This window comes from Mastacembelus armatus, chromosome 24 (assembly GCF_900324485.2).
Source record: "Mastacembelus armatus chromosome 24, fMasArm1.2, whole genome shotgun sequence".
Taxonomy (NCBI): domain Eukaryota; kingdom Metazoa; phylum Chordata; class Actinopteri; order Synbranchiformes; family Mastacembelidae; genus Mastacembelus; species Mastacembelus armatus.
The window spans coordinates 10458006-10478014 of record NC_046656.1 but is presented as its reverse complement, the minus strand read 5'-3'; the positions used below and the strand labels follow the sequence as shown (position 1 = coordinate 10478014).

The window sequence follows — 20009 nt, the reverse complement described above, 5'->3', positions numbered from 1 at the left end:
GGGATAGTAGAAAGAGCTGTTGAGTGAAACCAGCAGTACACTCCAAACAAACTGTAATTTAGCATGTTTGCGTGAGCAGAATGTCAGGTATGTGCCATTAATAGGGTGTTGCATTTGGCAGTGCAGCTTCACCTGAACTGAATTGAATGCCAATACTGCAAATAATGCATTACTATATTCAGCAGCAGTCTCTCCACCTCTTTAAAAAAACAATTTTGATTTTGTTGAGTTACTGCTGACATGAATTTATCCAAAATAAAATGTTCAGTCTGTCCTTTTGTCGTGTTATTGACCTACAGTCAAATCACGCAGGAAAATGAACACAATCACATTTCATGAAGGGGAGAAGTACAAGAAGGCAAATTTACATGAAACAGGAATGAAGATTTACAAAAGTTAGTTCAATGGATTCTCCATCTCTAAGTTTTTCTTTCAGAAGTCTGTTTTTTGTAGATGCGTCCAGATGTTTGGATTTATTACAGACTTAAACACAGCTTTCAAGTTTTGCAAAGAAAAATGATATAGATAATAATTCATGTCCCATTCTCCAACCGTTCATGATGCTGTTTATTAGGTCTATTAGGTCTGAAAGAGATGCAGAAAATACATGCAAGCAGTGTTTTATAATTTTTTTTAATTGCTCTCTCTAAAAAGAAAAGTGCAGTATCTTTACTAAGGTTATTTAAAAAGCATGTACATTTTTTCTGAAGCTAAAATGTTAAATGCGTCGGTCAAAGGGCAAAATAGCTGCCAGGTGATGACTTCTGTAGCTACCTACAGAAATAGTATAGTGATTTGGTGTGGAGCGTTTCACAGTATTGAAATAGGCCTACTGTACATGGTGGCAGCACTGCAGGAGCTCATAAACAAAGTCAAGCTATACTGCAGTTTAAATTTTGGACAACAGATTAAACATATTGGATACAGGCGTATTCAGTGGAGTCACACTCAGTGACCCACACTCTGTCAGAGCCAACTGGGAGAATAATATCAGCGTAAATGACGTCTGTATCCATCACCTGAGGAACAAAAACACACAGTTTGAATAACTTTCTATTGGCCTAAACAATATATATTGCTCTATATATGTGAGTGCAAACGAATTGACTTACATCATTAGTTAGTGACTGGGGAGACGAAGGCTCATCAAGCTGCTGGCCGTCTAAGGAAAGAATACAAATGCACAAATTTACATTTGAATACAAATTGTCTTTACATAATCTCCAAGTGTAGGGAGATGTTGAGTTCTGTGCACGCTGGTGTCTCAAGATTTCCCTGTGCCTATGAACCTTCTGACCTTATGACTCGACATTTACAAAATATTACTGGGAACAGTGAAAACAGATCTTGTGGGATATTACCACATCTCACGCAAGTGATTGCCTCAAAGACCAAAGTGCAGTTGTGTAAGATAACATGAGTATTGGTATGTGGAAGTTAAGAAGCGAGTGTGTGTATGTATAGGACAGGCATCGCTGTGATACATGACAAATTTATATTGTAAAGATTTCATCAGACTCTTCCTAGAGCTTCAATAGGTTTTGTGCAACTTACTTGTTTTTCTTCTGTTCCAAAGAAACATTGCAATCACCGCTGTCAAAACAACACAGGAACCCACCCCTATAGATGCCCCGATCATGTACTGCTGGTCACCTGAGAAGAAACGTATAAATCAAAACCTGCTAAAATCATGTTTTGTACAGCTGCAAAAAGTAAATCTATACCTAAAAAACTAAAGGGCACATGGGGAACTCTTGAATGCCCCTTAGTATTTTGATACCTAAATACCTCATTTGCTTAGCACTTGTCACAACCTTAATTGTTTTCGATTAAAGCTTAAGGTAATGCAGCTTTGAAAAGAATTAGCTGAAGCGTTATTACATTTTCTGCTGTTTTGTTGTCTTGGTATGATTGTTGACATATACTGGAATGTAATTGAAGTTATCAAGCTAAAAGTGAGAGATTGAATGAATGAATTACACTGTACCTTGATGTTCAGTTTCAGTGATGAATCCTCTTCCCTTCCATATGGAAGCTAGAATGAAAACAACATTCATTATTAATTCTTTAATTAGTTTACCAAATAGGAGTCTACTGGTTGGGAGGAGTCCTAAACAGACCTTGGGCTCTGACCCTCATCTCGACTGAAGTGTGGAGTTGATCATTCACAGTCGCCAGGCACCTAAATGTCTTGTTTTCGGGACTTGGAAGGGTGACTGTCAGAGTTACATCACATGAAGAATGCTGTTTTATCTGATGTTGGAAGTCCTCTTCTACCTCAGCGCCTGATTCATCAACCCACATCAGGCCAACCTGTTGTTTTAGCTGTGTGTAGCAGTGTCCCTGCTCCATGTAGGTGAGGAGAACACACTGCAGTGACGCTGTTTTTCCAGGTATGAAGTTTAATTCTGGGGCAGCTGCGGGCGCTGGAAAAAAGAAAGTCTCTCATCAGCTTCCTTATGATCAGGCAAAATACAATTTGTATCAACCCAATAACACGTTAATCTTGACAGTACTCACTATAGTGAGGAGAGAAGACATTTGACTTTTGTTGGCAGCGATGATGTCCAACATCCTCCTGTTTGACATCTTTGATTTGAAGAATGCAGTTCTTGTCTCCTGATTTAGCTGTTTGGATCTCTCCATTACTGACTATGGCAATATATTCACTTGTTCTGTGTTTCCTGATCTTCCATATATAAAAACAGACTAACTCTTCATCACATGGAAACATAATATCATAACCCCTTTTTGCAATCAGACCATTTTTTCCATTTACACCTGGAAATAAGAGATAAAGAAAGGTCAGATTATTCTGTCACATACTAAGACAAGATTGATTGTGTTAATGTTCAAGTTACCTGGTCTGATAAAAGAGATCAGCAGCAGGAGCAGCCACATCACTATATGGAGAGTTCCAGCCATCCCGTCTGCAAACCTGTCCACTCTGAAAAGGTCAATTGAGATTCATGCTCATCACTTTTAACCGTCAAGTGCAATGTCACTTCCTGAGTGTGCCAACATGTAGAAACATGTATAGAAAACTTTTCCATTTAAAGTCTCATTGGCAACACAAAAGCTTAGACTTTTCTCACAGTGTAGGATAAATTAGGTTCACACATCTAATAAGATAAAAATACTGAGATATATCATCAAGGAAAAAAATGCCATTAGGATGTTTCAAATATTCATTTCAGTACTTTGAGATTGGAATTGCTGCCTGTTATAGAGTATTGTGTGCCTAGTATTGTGGATTTGTGTGTCTAACTCAATAAACAGTTTTCACGGTAAAGTTTAAAAATTATTACAGACCTTTTCTCTCTGGTGATGCCTGTCAGTGGAGATAACCTTGGAATATATCTAGCAAACTATAAACAAGAAAAGTAAAGAGGATTAATAATAATAGATTTCAGTGAATAATAACAGATTTCAGTGAATAATAACAGATTTCAGTAAATAATAATAGATTTCAGTAAATAATAATAGATTTCAGGAAATAATAATAGATTTCAGTAGCAGTTGTTAAAGACATGTAACCTTTAATTTGGGTGCAGATTTCAGCTGGAATACTAGTGCTGTTGATTTTTGTCACATTTTTTTTAAATAGCTCTTTATAATTTACTTTTAGGGTCATTTTAAACTCACATTTGAAACCCTGCTGAAGTTGAATGAAGTGCTCCCTTAAGATGTCATTGCTGTTACCATTTCACATCAGCAGATGGCGCCACAGTTTGATTCTTAAAAACTGCAGGGACTCTGGGTAAAGGGTGCTCGTTTGCATTTCAGTTTTGCTCACTGAAGTTCAGTGCTTTACTAAAGATTTATTTCACTTTAATTTTTAACTTTTTTTTTCTAGGAAAAGCTATTCTGGGACATTAAAAGGCACTCATGAAATGTTAACGATGCAAATGTATTTATTTATACTCTCAGTTCCTAGAATCAAGTGGCCGCTCAGTGTCGGTGTTGAATTTTGTTTGCTGGTAACAAATTAGGCTTCCTTCTAAGGTGCAGTCTTTTCACAGTATTAAAGCTTACTTGTAACTCAACCTTAAAGAATAGCTTTCTTTTAAATCTGGATCTGGATTTGGACCTGGCAAACTCTAAATAAGTTGTTTTCCTCTTACATCATACATCATCCTCTTATGATGTATGTACATATGATGATCCTGATGAGTTTTATTTACTGAGTTTTCAATATATTTGTTTAGTCAGTACTCAGTGTTTTTCTGTGTAAGAAAAGCTCAAACATCCTAAAGGAGGTTACATTGTACTATAGAACCAATTAAAGGCTGGTGGTAGCTTACTGGACCACTCAGCCTCAATGAGCTACAATTTAGTCAGACAAACTGTTTACTACACCATGATTCATTGTGTCTGCGATCTTCAGACACAGACTAGCACCTACTAATCTTTGTGAGACACCTATTGGATATTAAGCAAGAAGATCTGCTTGTTTATATTGGATGGCCAGGGAGACCAAGAGCATTACAGTGCTGTTTAATGTCACAGGCATATGCACAAACATAAAAGGTTCTTGCATCGTCTTGGTACACAGCTCACATAGCAGTAAACAATAAAATCTGGACATTATTTGTTGATGCTGTTTACCATAAGAGGCTTATTAATAATTTATTTTGTTTCTCCGTGCTCTATTCCCTCTTTCTAGTTCATTATTTAAATTTATTTTTGGAATTTAAAATTAGATTGTAGCTTTTTAGTTGTCACATGCATTAGTTGCAATATATCTATAAAAAAAAAGTATCTGTAGGAAAGGTGTTAAAGAAATAATCATAATTGCTGAATGTCATGATTTGTTCAAGGACAATGGGTACAAGCCATAAAAAGCATCTATTCTGTGCTTACCCAGACTGTGAAATGTGTTTGTCAGAACAAGCGTAGATAAGATTGGAAAAACCAACCAGCTGCTTAATAACTTTTATTCATCGATTTGTACAGACCTTCAGTAGCAAATCTAGACAAACTGGTTATATATATATAGATATATATATATCTATATATATATAGATATATATATAGATATATATGACTATGTTACAAAAATACTTGAGTTTTGCAGTTAAACCTCTTCGTGGTAACAGTTAAATCAAAACTGATCAAACAGACTTTGAAAACTGCTTAAACTCAGACATTTAGGGAACCACACAACTATATATATATATATATATATATATATATATATATATATATAGACACACTATCACATTAATATAGTTTACATTCTATACATTTTGCATCTGGATTAAATCTTTGTTGCCAGAGATAACAGTTACTGCTCAAGAGGTGGAGCTGATGATTAAACACACATGAGCTTTACATACATAGTAACCATCCCTGCTATCACTATCAAACTGCAATCTAGCCTTGGAGATTTTCAAGTGATTCAGCAGCATTGAAAAGTTCAGACTAATAACAGTTCAACAACAGGACTCCCAATAATTCAACTCTTAGAGTTTGTCAATTCTGAGTTTCAGACAAAACACCTGTGAGTGAATACAAGTTAAACAGGCTTTAGTGCATCTGTGACAGCCTCTACAACAGCCTTTCATTGACAGTCTCCATATACATGACCGCAGTAAATCTAACGAGTTATAGTTTTACAACTTCAGGAAATGCCTGGAAAAGCATTTACAAGAGCAGGTTATGAGCTAAACTGATGATTTGTTGGGGATGCAGGAAAAAAGTTTAATATAAAAAAAGTTTCAATGAAATCTCAATCCAGTTACAGACAGTATATCAATTATTGGTTTAGCATAAACACACATTTGTTAAAACTTGTAGAAACAATAATAATAATAATACCCCACTTACTAACCCAAGGTAAGAAATTAACTTTACTCAAGGGGCAGAAGGTTGTAGGTAAATCAAATATATGCCAATTATTCCTAACTTGAATGTGCTCGAACGAATCTCAGAGTTAAATTGCAACAAATAACCAGCAGGCCACAATTACACATTGATATGTGACAAATTGTTAAATATGAACAGAAGTAAATGAACAGAACAGGAGTCATCCATTTGTTGACCCCGTCAATTTTCTGTTGACTGATTAAGGGCATCCCAAGCATGAATCCCTGCAATACTTGTGGCATGTAAAATGTACTCCTTTAAAATCTATTCAAAATAACATTTAGCTGTGACATTTAATATAAAACAAAATGCAATTTAAAACATTAAATAGTGGGACAAACAAAGTGCCACGTGTAGGGCCATGTTCCACTTCTGGATTGTGCCTTAATATAAAAGTAAATTTACAATGATAAAACATCACATTATTTGGTAAAACACAAAATGTCCAACAAGACAAAACAAAGAAAAAGAAAAGACAATGTCACTTACAATCGTGACTTCCCGATTCACACACTTTGCAATCCATCTGTGAAGAGCCCTTCAGACCAGATGACTTTTCATCATGATGGGTAGTAACATGCACTTTAGGGACGAATATGGTCGGATTATAGCTGCAATGTTTTTTGGTTTGAAAACAGACATAAGTGATAAGTTCTGTATCTTATCACATGCTACATTCCTTCTCCTCACTTTTTGGCTCCTCAGAGAATACAGTTCACAACACAAACAGCTGTTTCAATTTCATCCCACAAAAAAAAGTTATATTCCTATTATAAGGCAAGAAACATGTTTCGATGGATATAACAGATATTTTTTAAAAAAATACTCAAAATCAATTATATGTGCAGTTAAACACTGCATTTTTCAAGATATTTGTAATAGAGATGTCAGTTTCTGTGTCTATAGTGTACACACTACCCAACCACAGCAACTGCTTTGTGGCTCAGAAACAAGTCTAGATATGTGTCTCACAGGAAAATTCACATAAGCTAATTCACAAATCTTAGTCCCTATTTTCCTCATGTTTTTAGAGGTAACACGATGGCCTTTTACAAGTTTGCACTTACAGCAGCAAACCTGAAATTAAAATTATTGCTAAAAATAAATAATGTAGTATATTTTTCCTTTGTTTCCCTTTTCACATGAAAGTAAAAACAAGCATTTATATAAAGCAGGGTTTTTCTGACTCAAAATTAGGAATGACTGCTCTGATGTGATAGTGAGTCAAATAGTAACAAAAGGCTCATGCATTTTCTCTCTCTATTATCTTGTAAAGTGCCAGGTTGAGGGTGAGACCTCTACTGTCACAGGCTGGTGGGTTGGGCCTGTTGCTGCATCTGTGCATGGTGGGTTTGCTGAGCCGGCTCACAGTCTTGTGGTCCTTGCTCCAACCCCCGAGCATACATGAGAACAAGGGTGACAGTAGCAAAGGTAGCAGCATTCACAGGGAAGGCTCGTAGCAGCGTGGAGGTGAGGCCGCGTGTAAATACCATGTATCCCTCCCTCCTTATGCTCTGTCGCACACAGTCAGCTATGCTGCTGTACTGGTTGACCCCACCCACCCCATCTGCCTGGAGGCGCGATTTGATAACATCCACGGGATATGTGGAGAGCCAGGATGCGATACCAGCCATGCCACCGGCAAACAACAGTTTGAGGATCATGTAACGGTCATCAGGCTCACAGCCGAGGCTGCGTGTCAGCACATCATAGGACAAGAAATACACTCCAAAGCCAGGAGTCTCACGAATAAGCGTGGTCACCATGCCTCTGTTGATGCCCCACAGACCCTCCCGTTTGTAAATACGTGCCAAGCAGTCCAGGGAGTTTTTGTACATCTTCTTAGAAGATTTCTTCTCTCCAGTACCCTGCATTTGCATGCGGGTTTTAGCCAGCTCCATGGGGCAGCAGATGACACACTGGATGGCACCTGCTGCTGCACCAGCAAGGAACTGGTTCATGGGGGTATCATGACCCAGCAGACGCATGGTGTTACCCTGGACACCAAACACTATGGCGTTGATGAATGTAAGGCCCATCATGGGGGATCCAATGCCCTTATACAAACCAAATGCCTGTGGAGAGGGCCAGGTGTCACATTAGACAGATCACTTTAACACAAAACAAAATGAAATTATTCAAATTTTCCTTTTAAATTAACAAAAGACAGTTAGGGTCAGCAACTTTAGATTATCAACATTTTCTTAATTTTATTTTTAGGAGACAAGTCTTTTCTTTGTGTGACCTAGCAGGCCAGTGATCTATTTAGAAAATTAGCTCATCTTAAAAGGATCATGTCTACTGTGTTTACTAAAGGTGTACAGTTTAAAAGAAATTACTTCATCAATTCAGGACACCTATGTTTGCCCACCTAGAACTGTCTATAATCCTTCCACAGTAATATAAGTGCTAGCACCACATATGAAAAATGTGAGAATACCATGAAGTTTCTTAAATAATTGTCCTGAAAACAGGTTCTCCTTCATTGAGCTTCTATGTAAAGGTATTTCAGCATTTTTGTTATTGGCCAGAGGTTTTTCAGAAGCTTTGAATAATAAATCATCCAGTGTATTTTAGGAGTTTCCCATACACTCCTGAGGCTGGAAATGGTAATCCTTGTTGCTAAAAAGAGCAAGTTATAATAAAAAAAAAAAAAATGCGAGTGCAATGACTACACCAACAATGAAAAAAAAAAGAGATTATTCAGATCAACAGAGAGCAACAACAAGTCTCTGCCTGAAAACTAAATACGCCAAACAGGTCTGTCCCAATTATAAAACTATACTTATCCCCTCCAGATGTGTTCCCACTTTAACCTCACAACTTATGGGTTCCCGACTCTTTATAAAACACAGAATGTCTAATAAAATCTGATCATGCTGACTTCACTGACTTTAAACTACCTGGCTGTAGCATTCATTTAGGTCCACCCACGGTGTCTTTCACTTTGATTTGAAATCAGCTTGCAGTCTTTCGATTAAAAAATGCAAACGCACTTTACAGCTACAATATCATATTAGTATCAGATTGGATTTGCACAGAAAACGAATCCACATACCGACTCTTGCCGTATGATAGACTGGAAACAGTGAAAGGTCCCACGGTACAGAGGCTTATCAATACTCTGGACCTGCAGTCTCACCTGGGAAACAGTGCACACTTTAGTAAGCTGTTAAACACTGTGCTGTATACCAAAAGAAGGGGCTTAACAATATATTCAAGTCAGTCAGTTGCCCACACTGACTGTATGCTGTACGCTACCTTAACCGTGTCAAATGGGTGTCCAACCAAGACTCCAGCAGCACCTAAAGACCAAGGACAATAACAATTGTTAAACAATAAACAAGGAGAGGAATGGTAGACTCAAACAGCATTTACTGGGTACCAAATAAAATCTTATATGCTAGTTTAAACCCATCCTATACACTCCAAACATCATACTCAAAAGGTATGAAAGTCCTACTCATTAATACAAATGTGACATGGTCTTACTGTCTTCCCATTCAGTCCAAACTGTACTTTTTTTTTGCTGAAGAGCAAGGTTTACCTGAAAACAACTAGTTCAGTTAAGGGGATTATATCCAGCTGTACTGCAATCACACAAAAGAGTGAGGTGTGATAACTGTTTGAACATAGAGATACAGTGCACATTTTCAGTCAGTCTCGGTGAAGATATAGCTTTGGACTTTTTTCTTCATATGAAAAGTGGCAGAAATAGTTCTGTACAAAAGAAATAAAAGCAAGGTAGAGAGATAAATTTAAATCCAGTTTACTTCTTCACACCAATCACGGTACCGATATGATAATATAAAGTTACAGAAATTGCAGGATCTAGTATTGGGCCTTGGACAAGACTCCAAAGGCCGAACCTCTTGTTGGCACTGCTGTGTAATTTTAGAGTATGTTGCCATCTCCATTGTAAAACTTCCTTACTGAGCCAGAGCCAGAGCCAGAGCCAGAGCCAGCACACTGAGCAACATCACACTTAAAACTTTCTTCAGTGTGCCTTTACATAACTGGGGCTTCTGCAGCACATGCACATGTTGCCATGCCAGTCTGGGCTTCTCACCTGAGTCATGAAACTTGATACCAGTTCCTGGGCTGAACAACAAACAACATTAAGATTTAACCAAATGTTACTCCAGGTCACAAGAACTTGATGTACCCACACTACAAACTCAGATAGCAAGCCTGTCTTCTAACATATCCTGCCACGCCATATAAAATATGCCTACATTAGGTTTTAGCAGGTAATACAATATAAATTTGTCTACCTTCTGAAATTCTGCTATTCTGTGATAGATAAATCTTTAATATGTGTGATTTTGCTAGAGCATTGTGGAAATGATCTCAGAAGCTAAGCAGGACCATGCCTGGTTAGCACTTGGATGGGAGACCAACTTGGAAGACCAGGGGTCGCCATCCTCAGATACTGAGGTTATGTTGGAAAGGGCATCTGGCATGAAACTTGTGGCAAATCAATTAAACCTACAAATTGATTCACTGTGGCAACCTTGAATGGGAGAAACCAAAAGTAAAGAAGTATCAGTATTATTTACTTTGGTGAGCATTTGTTGACTTTAACTTAGCTATATAAATAAATTGACTTGATGTCTGGTATTTGTTTTGGCAGACATAAACCCAGGTATCATGTAAGGACTTATATTGTCTTATGGGTACAACAAAAGGTCTAATAATAATAATAATAATAATAATGATAATAATGATAATAATATTAGATAAAAAATATTAAAAAACAACCCGAAGTTTAGGCTACAGCAGATCCCCGTGACCCTGGTTGAGGAATAAGTGGGTATAGATAATGGATGGATGGATGGATGGATGGATAACCTGAAGTTACTGGCCTACCTGTGGCACCACAATAAATAAAATCACAACAAGCTAATCTTACATAAGCACCTGCTTGCATCAGGAGCCTGTCCCTGCAGTAAGCCAGGAAAAGAACAGAAACAGGTGCTTGTCTGACACAGTGAGTGAACATTCACCTCCGCGCACTGGTATGCCTTTCATCATAGTTGTCATTACAAATGTCATGTGTCACCACCCACCGCCCACCACCCATCTCCTAACATCTCAGCATGTGCCCTTAAACTTAGTACAAACGTCACCAGCTTCAAAAACGATACCAATGAGTTAACCTCATTTTGAGTGTTGCACAAACTAGGCCATTCCTGAAAACCAACAACTAACCACCCATCTGACAGGAGATAGTTCCTTGATCTCAATCACACCCAGAGAAGGGAGGCAAACCACACTCTGCCAGTCACTGCCAAAGTAAAGAGAGCAAGGGATTGGTCTGTGAGGGGGTGTGTACTGTTTTAGGCGATTTGGCTATGGTATGTGTATGTGTGTATGTGTATGTGTGAGGGTGTGTGTGCGTGTGTGTGTGGAAAAACACCACAGCCATTCTAGCTCGTAGGCTTAGATTGCACTTAATGGGGTGTTGCTTTCCATTCCAGGGTGTACAAGTTACACCAAGGAAGACATTAAGGGCTTTAGGAAGACTGCAGCATCCTTTGTGCTGGTACCACACAGCAACATGCAATAAATTCAAACTTTATCTACAATGGTTTGTATAGTTGATCTAACTTTCAGAATAAAGTTGTTTCACTATGACAAAACGACTTTAAGATACGAATATAATCGGTATCTACCGACTCTGCAGCCAATGTAAAATAAGTAATTTAACTTAACACGCATTTAGTGCCAGCGTCAAGTGCAGCCAAGAGGATTTACCTATTTACGGGCTTGGCATTAGTCTGCACGACTGCGGTGGGATTTCAAAAATGCTCTGGTAATCTTCGGATAGAGTTGCATCATATGAGTACGGTGTCCTGGCGTTAAACCAACAACAGAGGGACAATGTAACCCCATCAAAGCCGAGTTGTAATGTCTCTAATCGAACCGGCTCCGCTGGTACTGCACCTATTTATTTAATTACAAGGTCGTTAAAATACTGGCTTTAAAACAAGCACAGACTTACCTCCGATGCATCCGGCAACGAAGTCCATCACCGCTTTTCAACGTCACCTGGCTGGCAATGACTAAGTGTTATTATCTAACACTAAACGAAGAGGGATGTTCAGCCCCTCTATGGGTTTTATTAACTACACCGTTTACCTCCCGGTACACCTAACGGTAACGTTAGCCTTCAGTCAAGCTAACTGACACCTCCGTTAACGTTTGTTAGCTAGCATTGGCTAGCTAGTTTCGAGCCCCACTCTAAGACCAGACAGCTTTACAATACGGACAGTTTTATTTTCTCTGGCCGGTTGTTTAGCGTGTTTTTTTTATTATCCTAAAAAAAACTCTCCCGTTCTCCTACACGACCTCCATGAACCGTTACGGCGCCTACAGTCAACGGGGACAGGCGCTCCACCTCCTGCTTCACACGGTTTTATTTTTGAAGCGGCGGCCCAGCGACGTCGGAACTAACTATTAGGGGCGGCTTTACCGGCGTCGAGTCGAGTTTCTGTCCAATCACAGCGGGGACGTGGAGCCGACACCCCTCTCCTCACGTCACGCTCCTCGGCCTTTGGCTGCCTGCGGCGAGGGATTACGTCAGAGGGGTCACGTGATGTTTTGTTTTCGAAGGGACATCCCACGAAGCCTCGTGTCAGTGAGCGGGGAGGATTTGTCAATAAGAAATACTGATCAGCCCAATCTGTCGGACTATTGTTACTCACACATCTGCTTTTTGCAGAAGTGATATGATATGTGAAGGATTCAGTTTATATAAGTCAAACTTTATTTCGGAATACATTCCTCGATCCATCAGCCATCGGATCGCCGGGAGAGTCAATCCCAGCAGACATTAGGCTGAGATACATAAGAAACAGACAAATTCTCATCATTTAGAGTCACCTGAAGAACCTGCAAACTCCACATACAAAGACCCCATTCAACTAGTTCAACGGGATTCGAACCCGGTACCTCCTTACAGTGAGGCAACAGACAACACCGCACCGACCTATTGCCCTGCCAAGACATCTCATGAAACTGTATGAAGGAATAAATTACTGGCTGCCACTAAACAATTTTAGGAACCTTCAGTAACAGTCCTAATCCTTATAGCTAACTCTTATAGCTGCACCAAAGATGTGAAGTATAGGGCCATAGAGAGGAGTAGAAAGTTTTAAATAGAAAACATTTCACGCTTGCACAACACATACCAAACATGAAGCAGCACTGTGACTCTATCATCATCAAATCTACATTAATAAAATGACTTAAATAGGTTCATTTCTTTACATATGGATAAAGGAGCATTACATAAATACAATGTAGGGAAGGAGAGTTTTTTAATCCTCTACATAAAAAGAAACCAAAAAAAACCCATTACATTACTTTTCTTGACATTAAAATGCTCTCGTGTAATGCATCACTATAAGAACTAAATATTACCAAGTCTTCAGCAAACACCTTAGGTAGGTTATCCATGTAGTCTACACATTAAAGGAAGAAGGTGACGAGATTCAGCTTTTTGGAGTGCACTCTAAGATTAAAGTATTAACGTAAAATATAAATTTTTCTGTTTAAAATATATCTTCATCAACCTAATCCCATCCCAGTGCCAATGATAAACATGCAGATAAACCTTCCCATGCATATTAGTGCCCTTCACTGTGGCATAACCCAGAAACACGCTACGCAAGTAAACCGCCTGACCGCTGGTAAAAACTACAAAAGTGCGTGTTACTGGGCCCCTCACTCGCGGTGATGTAGCTCATGCAAGAGGAAGAATTTGGCTCATATCTGTCAAATATCGTTTGGTCAGTCACCAGAGAAGATTAGATTAAACCTGATATATAAACTTGGATGTAGCATCTGATTTTGTTTTTCTTGTGCTTTTGTGCATGTTTGCATTGGAATTAGTTAAATATCAGTTAAACTGAGACCCAGAGCTGCGCACTGGTTTCATAACCACATGTAGTTATCCTGTGATAATTTAACTGAGAGAGCAGGGTTGAATAGTTGTGCTGGCGCCCTCAGCGAAAGGAGAAAAAAGCTGCAAAAATGTCTACAAGGAGTTGAGTAGTGCATCTATTATCAATAGGATAATATCAATTCAACCTATAAAGAAATTATTTTTAAATAAATACTCATGTTTGGCCTTCCCGCTAGATGCACATGATTAAAAGGGATACAGTTATGCTCATAACCTTGAGCACCAGTGTTTTTTCCGGCCGTGTCCTTGATGCTTTTATTTCTCTGGAAATCCACAGGGGCATGTGGCGTACTTGTAGGCTACTCTCTGAATGCTGTGAAGGTACGTGGAGAAGGGTACCTGTATAATAAAGAGACAGCATTTTAAACATTTTTAAAAACATTTTTCATCTTTCTAGGTCTGGCTCCAAATATAGCGGTGTGCAGCGGCTGCAATATTCACACGGAGGGGTAAACAGAGCTGGTGTAGCCCACATGAGAGGTTTTGTGTATGCCTGATAAAAAGGCTGTTGATTAGAAAGCATCCTGCAACATGCCAAGGCTGACAGCAATTTGAGGAATGTGAGTGAGTGAGTCTGGACCAAGCACAACCTGGGGACTCATAGTAATAAACTGAGCTAATGATCGCTGGATGCTTGAACAGGACCCTACATTTGTAAATGTGTCACTCTTGGTTAGGTAACAATATCAGAGGTGTAACTACAGGATCCTTGAACAGAGATGATTCAAAATAAATCCTAGATGAGGAGCAGGACACAGAAATTGTTCTTCACTTTTAAATGATTTCTTTTCCCTTTTCCATTGGGCACATGGCTTCTTATAAAGCATGTCCTTGTACTATCTGAGCCAGGTGCGAGGAGCTGGTTATAGTCTAAACACCAAACTAGATGGCTTCCTGTCTGGTTGGGCAGATGGTATAGCTCAGGTAATGAAAACACTTTACAGACTGCCTGTGGTGTTGAATCGTGCGCCTCAATATTCTGCTTCTTGACTATATTTAACTGCAAATGAGTAATACATATTTCATGTGAAATTAAGGCGCTGAATCATCTTTAATGCAAAAATATCAACCTGTTGTTCCCACATTTTTATAGTCCAGTATATAGTCATAGTCCTGTGTGCTTGGGTTATATGAGACTGAGACTTCCACTTCTGAGACTCTTTTTATGTGCCTCCACATATCAGTGATGTCTCCAGGTGACATAGTAAAAACACATCTGCCGTGTCAGAGTCCAAGCACAGGATGACCAAGCCCAAGTACAATGCGATCAGTCAAAATAACACAAAGAAATAGTTGTTAGTGCACTTGCCAATGCACTTTGCAAATGTACATTTAACTCACAGAGACCTAAAACCTATGGTGATATTGCAACAGATTGCATTAAATTATAAATTCACCTGGTCAGCTGTAAATAGGAATGACTGCATGATTCACAGGGGCATGGGACACATGAGCAGACACATGAGCAGTAAAGAAGTATCCATGTAAACAGATCTGCTTGTACGTTTGGAGCTTACACTGCACATTTAAACTTTGAATGAATGTGAGTGACAATATGAATGAATGATAATTCATCTTTTAACTATATCTTTGCTGAGTCCCTTACAGATGTAGTCAAATATATATGGCCGTCTAAATTTAGGTAATTTTGTCATATCTGAGTTTTAGCTGTGAATTGGATCCTGATGTACCACAGCTTAAAGGGACGTGGCACTTTGACACTAAAACATTCACAAGAAATCCTTAAATACACACAACAAAGGCCCAGTGGGACTATTTCCTGTCCCCATGAAAGCACCTGTGAAACCTGTCACAAGCTTGTCTTTACTGTGTAGTCCTGTGGAGTTTCAGCGCCATCTAGTGCATGATGGTGATACCACAACATCAATGAGTTCAAACTGCATCACAGGACCTGTACAGGTTTTGCTCGACCAAAGACCACGTTACTATATGGTTCCATTTAAAAATTCTCTGAATAGGCTCTTGATAGTCCAAGATACTGATACTAATGTATAAAAATGATCTATATAAAGAATAAAATAATAAAATAAGACACCTCCACATATACCTTACTTCTTTTTGTGTATTACATAAAAGAGCAAATTAATCCTTCTACAAATGAATCCAATATGCAAAAACAAGGTTTTAAATTTGAAAGAATTACGTTGAATGTGCAAACTATACACAAAAACAGGCTGTTCGAACTTGAGGTGGACAGTACAGGAACAAGTTGTGGCACTGTTACCCCAATGAAGCTTCGAAACCTAACTTTTGCTCCGTGAACCAATTTCCAGTAAAAAACTGTTGATGAAGCTTTGCTAGTTTTAACTGAATTTGTGTTGTAAACATACTGTAGCCTCTGAACCAGTGATGTGAATAAAGTGCACAGCAAATGAATAGAGATAGAGTCTGCTTAAGTTTTAGTTGAAAGTGGCGGACGCAGGAAGTCAAAGGCCTAAAATTCCCAGAATTATCCCATGAAAAAGCTTCTTGTATGTAGTAGCCATCTCAATTCTGAGTTAGAGGGACAAACACACCCACTGTTTACTGAAATAAAAGTAATACCAAGTAGAATCCAGGAAAATTTTTACAACATTATAAGCACAATAACCCCATCTCTCCGTCTCTAATTATTTGGGTTCTTGTGTGTGAACTGCCAATTTTGAACTGCATGTGTTAAATTAATGCTTTCATCTGTTTTACATGTGTAACGGACTCTTGCTTATCCCACCATGTGCGAAATTAGGACCTATTATCATGTGCACTGTAATGATTAGATTGCCTGAGGAATAACAGATTTACTCACTGCTTGAAGTGGAGTCGTGTTAGGTGAGACCTCAAGAGATGTGTTTTCTGTCAGTTCTGTGGCAGAGGTTTGGATTACAAGTTGTAAATAAACTTCTTCTCTGTCTTTTAGCATATTTATAGTTTGGATGATCGCATCTGCACATTCACTTTTACATCCAAAAACTCATTTGAGGATAACTTCTTAAACTATCTGCCAAAGAAGATTCATAACTTGAAAAAGAGATTAGTTGCTGTCAATTAGTTAATGGTGACCTAACAGAACAATTATGAGAAATTCTCTTTAGTACACAGCCTTTGATTTACAAGGGCGACAGTTTGGCTGTGAACAAAGCAGCGCAGCACATGCTGAGTCTGTACGCCTTTATTTCAGTTCCAGTGTCGGGCTTCATAAAGAAGGCTTTTTCACAATGGGAGACTTGCTGAAGTTCTAGGAATTGCAGGCTGTACTGTGAAACAAGAAAATCCCTGAATGTTTCCTTTGTTGGCCACTTTTAATTAAACATTGCATGTCTTTTCCCCTTATGCAACAACAAGCCACAATTATGCAAGCATCTAAAGATCTCAGTGAATAAAGTTACAGACTGCTCATGAAATAATGAGATAATTTCACACAAATCAGATCCTGCAACACATTGTTATGATTATTATTATCCCAGATGTGAATATCATTTTAGTTGCATTTTAATAGGTAAATGGGTGGGATGAGTTCTAATACATGAGGCTCTAGCACATGATTCACATCAGAAGAGTATATCACATCTTTCAACTATATCACAGTATCAGTATGTGCTTCTGTGGTTGTATTTTCAGGGACCCTAGTCTGTCTGGGTTGCCCTCATTAAGAGTTTTATATTATTAAGAGGCCCATGCTGTGGACAGTTGTGCAATTATTTCAGAATAATGAACATAAGGAAGTTCTTATATGGCTGCCTATAGTAGTGCTGAAATACATCATAACTCCACCAGCAGGATTTGCGTGAGTGACTATTTAATAATGGGTGGAAAGCTTCATTTTGTTGTCAGAATCGGTTCTTGGTAACTACCACTTCGGCCCTCTTTCACCAATTGCTGTTTGGGCTATTTTGGGAGCTCTGCGCTCCCCTGTTAGTGACGTGTGCTGCTGGGTAAATTTGCAGCTCCGGCGGCCTGGGCCTGCAACCTCAGATGGCATCAATCGGAGGAAAAATGGCAGGGTGGGAGGGGTGAGAAGGAAGGGTAACAGCGAAGATGCTAGAAATACAGAAACAGAGAGGGAGGAACTGGACAGAAAACATTAAAAATACAACTCATGCAATATGATACAAGGACACGAGTAAGGTCTGAATAAAAGTGGTGCTGTTCAGTATGTCAAAAACATAATGTAGCTAATAAATGAATCAAATAGCAACATTTAGGAAAACAGAAGTGTTAGTATATGGATCATTTTAAATTGGATAAAGAATAAAATCAGTTTGCATGAAGAGAATAAGATGAAGGCTGCATTCATAATGACAAATGAATTTTTATTGATGACTAACAAGTGTAGGGAGGCATCATAGGTTATGATGGAGGTGGAGGAGTGGGGGCGCTGTTGTACTTCATACGCCACAAACTAATATTGGCAAAGTAAAGGAGGAAAGGACATGCTGCATAAATGTTTCTGATGCTCAGTGATGCCTTGACTTCTGTTTTTGCTAATGTAATGTGATATATTGTTTTGTTTCCTGCATGGAAGACTGCCTACTGACAAGTAAAGGTGATTTTAATTTGGAATATTTTGAGTATTCAAATGCGAAAAAGCCTTACTGTCAATCATCACTGGCACCCCAAGAAATCCTCATCTCTTGTTTTGCATTTCTCTACTACAGCTTTATTACTCTGCAAAGTCTAACTGAGATCAAGATTGGTCAACACATGCATTCAGTGACCAGTATTCATACTTCATTCCTGTAGTCAGGTGCATACATGCAATACTTCAACCCAGTCTCAGTCTCAGTTCAGTATTAGTGTGCTATGATCTGCTGCCATTATTAGCTGTGAAATTAAATGCGCCCAAAAAGCTGAACAATAATTCTGAAAATGAAACCAGACTAAGTAACTACAAAGCAACATTCATCCTGCAGAAAAAGCCAATAGTGGTAATGCTAATGCTACATTTTAGACTAGTGCATAACATTCGGATTGATTTATCTGTCAGGAGGTGTAATTGCAGACCATGATAAGTCTAACCATTCATCTGTCAGTGACAACTGGATTTAGCGCAACAAGCTGTCAAGTTTGTCTATGGAGTAAAAGGCAGAAGATCCAATATGGCTCAGTGTGGAAAAACTTTCTCAGTATTTTATGGGTTACATGAAGGAGGGGGTGTCTTATAATAACAGCTTTTAAAACTCATTTGTCAAGGTTCTTCATTTCATTGGTGTGCTAGCTTTGGATATTAGATGAGACAGATTTCATTCAAAGCAGGAGTGTTTGTGCTCGTCTGAGTGCCTGGCTAACCAGTTGAGGTAAGGTCGGCCACAATAAGCAGCTCAGAGAATCCATAAGTTGACCAGAAAATGCCTAATCGCCTCCATAGCATCACTAATTGCAAAGGTCTGGCAGCAAACATCCATAACAGGGATCATTCGCTCCAGCACAAACATCCCCAAAAACCCTACTCAGTTTTCTCAGGCACTGAAGAAGAGTTAAGTAGGTATAAAGTGATACTTGCATAAATCAGTACACCACCCTCCTTCTCTGTCCTGTCACATGCAAACACAATTACAGTCATGTCTTCATTTCGGGTTTCACAGTCGGGTTTCTGTGGGGATAAAATGCCTTGCATGGTTTCACTTAATAGCACATTTCATTCATATTCCATTCTTGGATGCAAACTTCTTATGTTTAGGTGTAAAAGTCCAAGTCCAGACCTATAATACATTGTATGTTTATGTCAAATAAGAATTCATTACTAAATATGAGTTAAATGAGGAAAACTGATGTGATCATGACATTCCAGTCCAGTCCGTGAAAAGTTATCTCCCAGGGGCAAACTGGGACATAAGCTCCTTCCTGGAGTTTGACCCAGGGCATAGCCCAACATGTACAAGAGTGTAATAGTATTGTAAACATCTATTATGTTAATTTGATGTAAATATCTATTATGTTAATTTGATACTAAGTTTCATAACAACAATACTCACCCACTGCTGGTGTGATGTCTTCACCCTTGATAAACACCCTGGAACAGATGAAGTCTTTCTTGTAGCTGCCATCCCAAGATGATAGCAGCTATTCATTGCAGTCAAAACACAACAAACAGGCGGTTCATATGATGATTTATGGCAGTTTTGTTCATAATTTAACATTTAGTAATGATGGTCAGTGATAAATGGGCCAAGCT

At 38.7% G+C, this 20009-nt stretch overlaps 2 protein-coding genes across 2 annotated transcripts; both read right to left on the bottom strand.

Annotated features, from left to right (window-relative positions):
* Positions 1-549: 549 nt before the first annotated feature.
* LOC113137336 (uncharacterized) lies at positions 550-2987 on the bottom strand. Its single transcript, XM_026318916.2, has 7 exons — positions 2862-2987; positions 2521-2781; positions 2121-2426; positions 1988-2035; positions 1555-1653; positions 1113-1162; positions 550-1019 (listed from the first exon to the last, which is right to left on the bottom strand). Exons 1-7 carry the CDS (start codon positions 2923-2925, stop codon positions 909-911), a joined length of 939 nt encoding a protein of 312 aa, XP_026174701.1. The 5' UTR covers positions 2926-2987; the 3' UTR covers positions 550-908.
* Positions 2988-5167: 2180 nt separating this feature from the next.
* On the bottom strand, positions 5168-12303 carry LOC113137554 (mitochondrial basic amino acids transporter-like). The gene is made up of 4 exons (XM_026319284.1): positions 11873-12303; positions 9130-9173; positions 8927-9010; positions 5168-7943 (listed from the first exon to the last, which is right to left on the bottom strand). Exons 1-4 carry the CDS (start codon positions 11898-11900, stop codon positions 7173-7175), a joined length of 927 nt encoding a protein of 308 aa, XP_026175069.1. The 5' UTR covers positions 11901-12303; the 3' UTR covers positions 5168-7172.
* Between the last annotated feature and the right edge of the window lie 7706 nt (positions 12304-20009).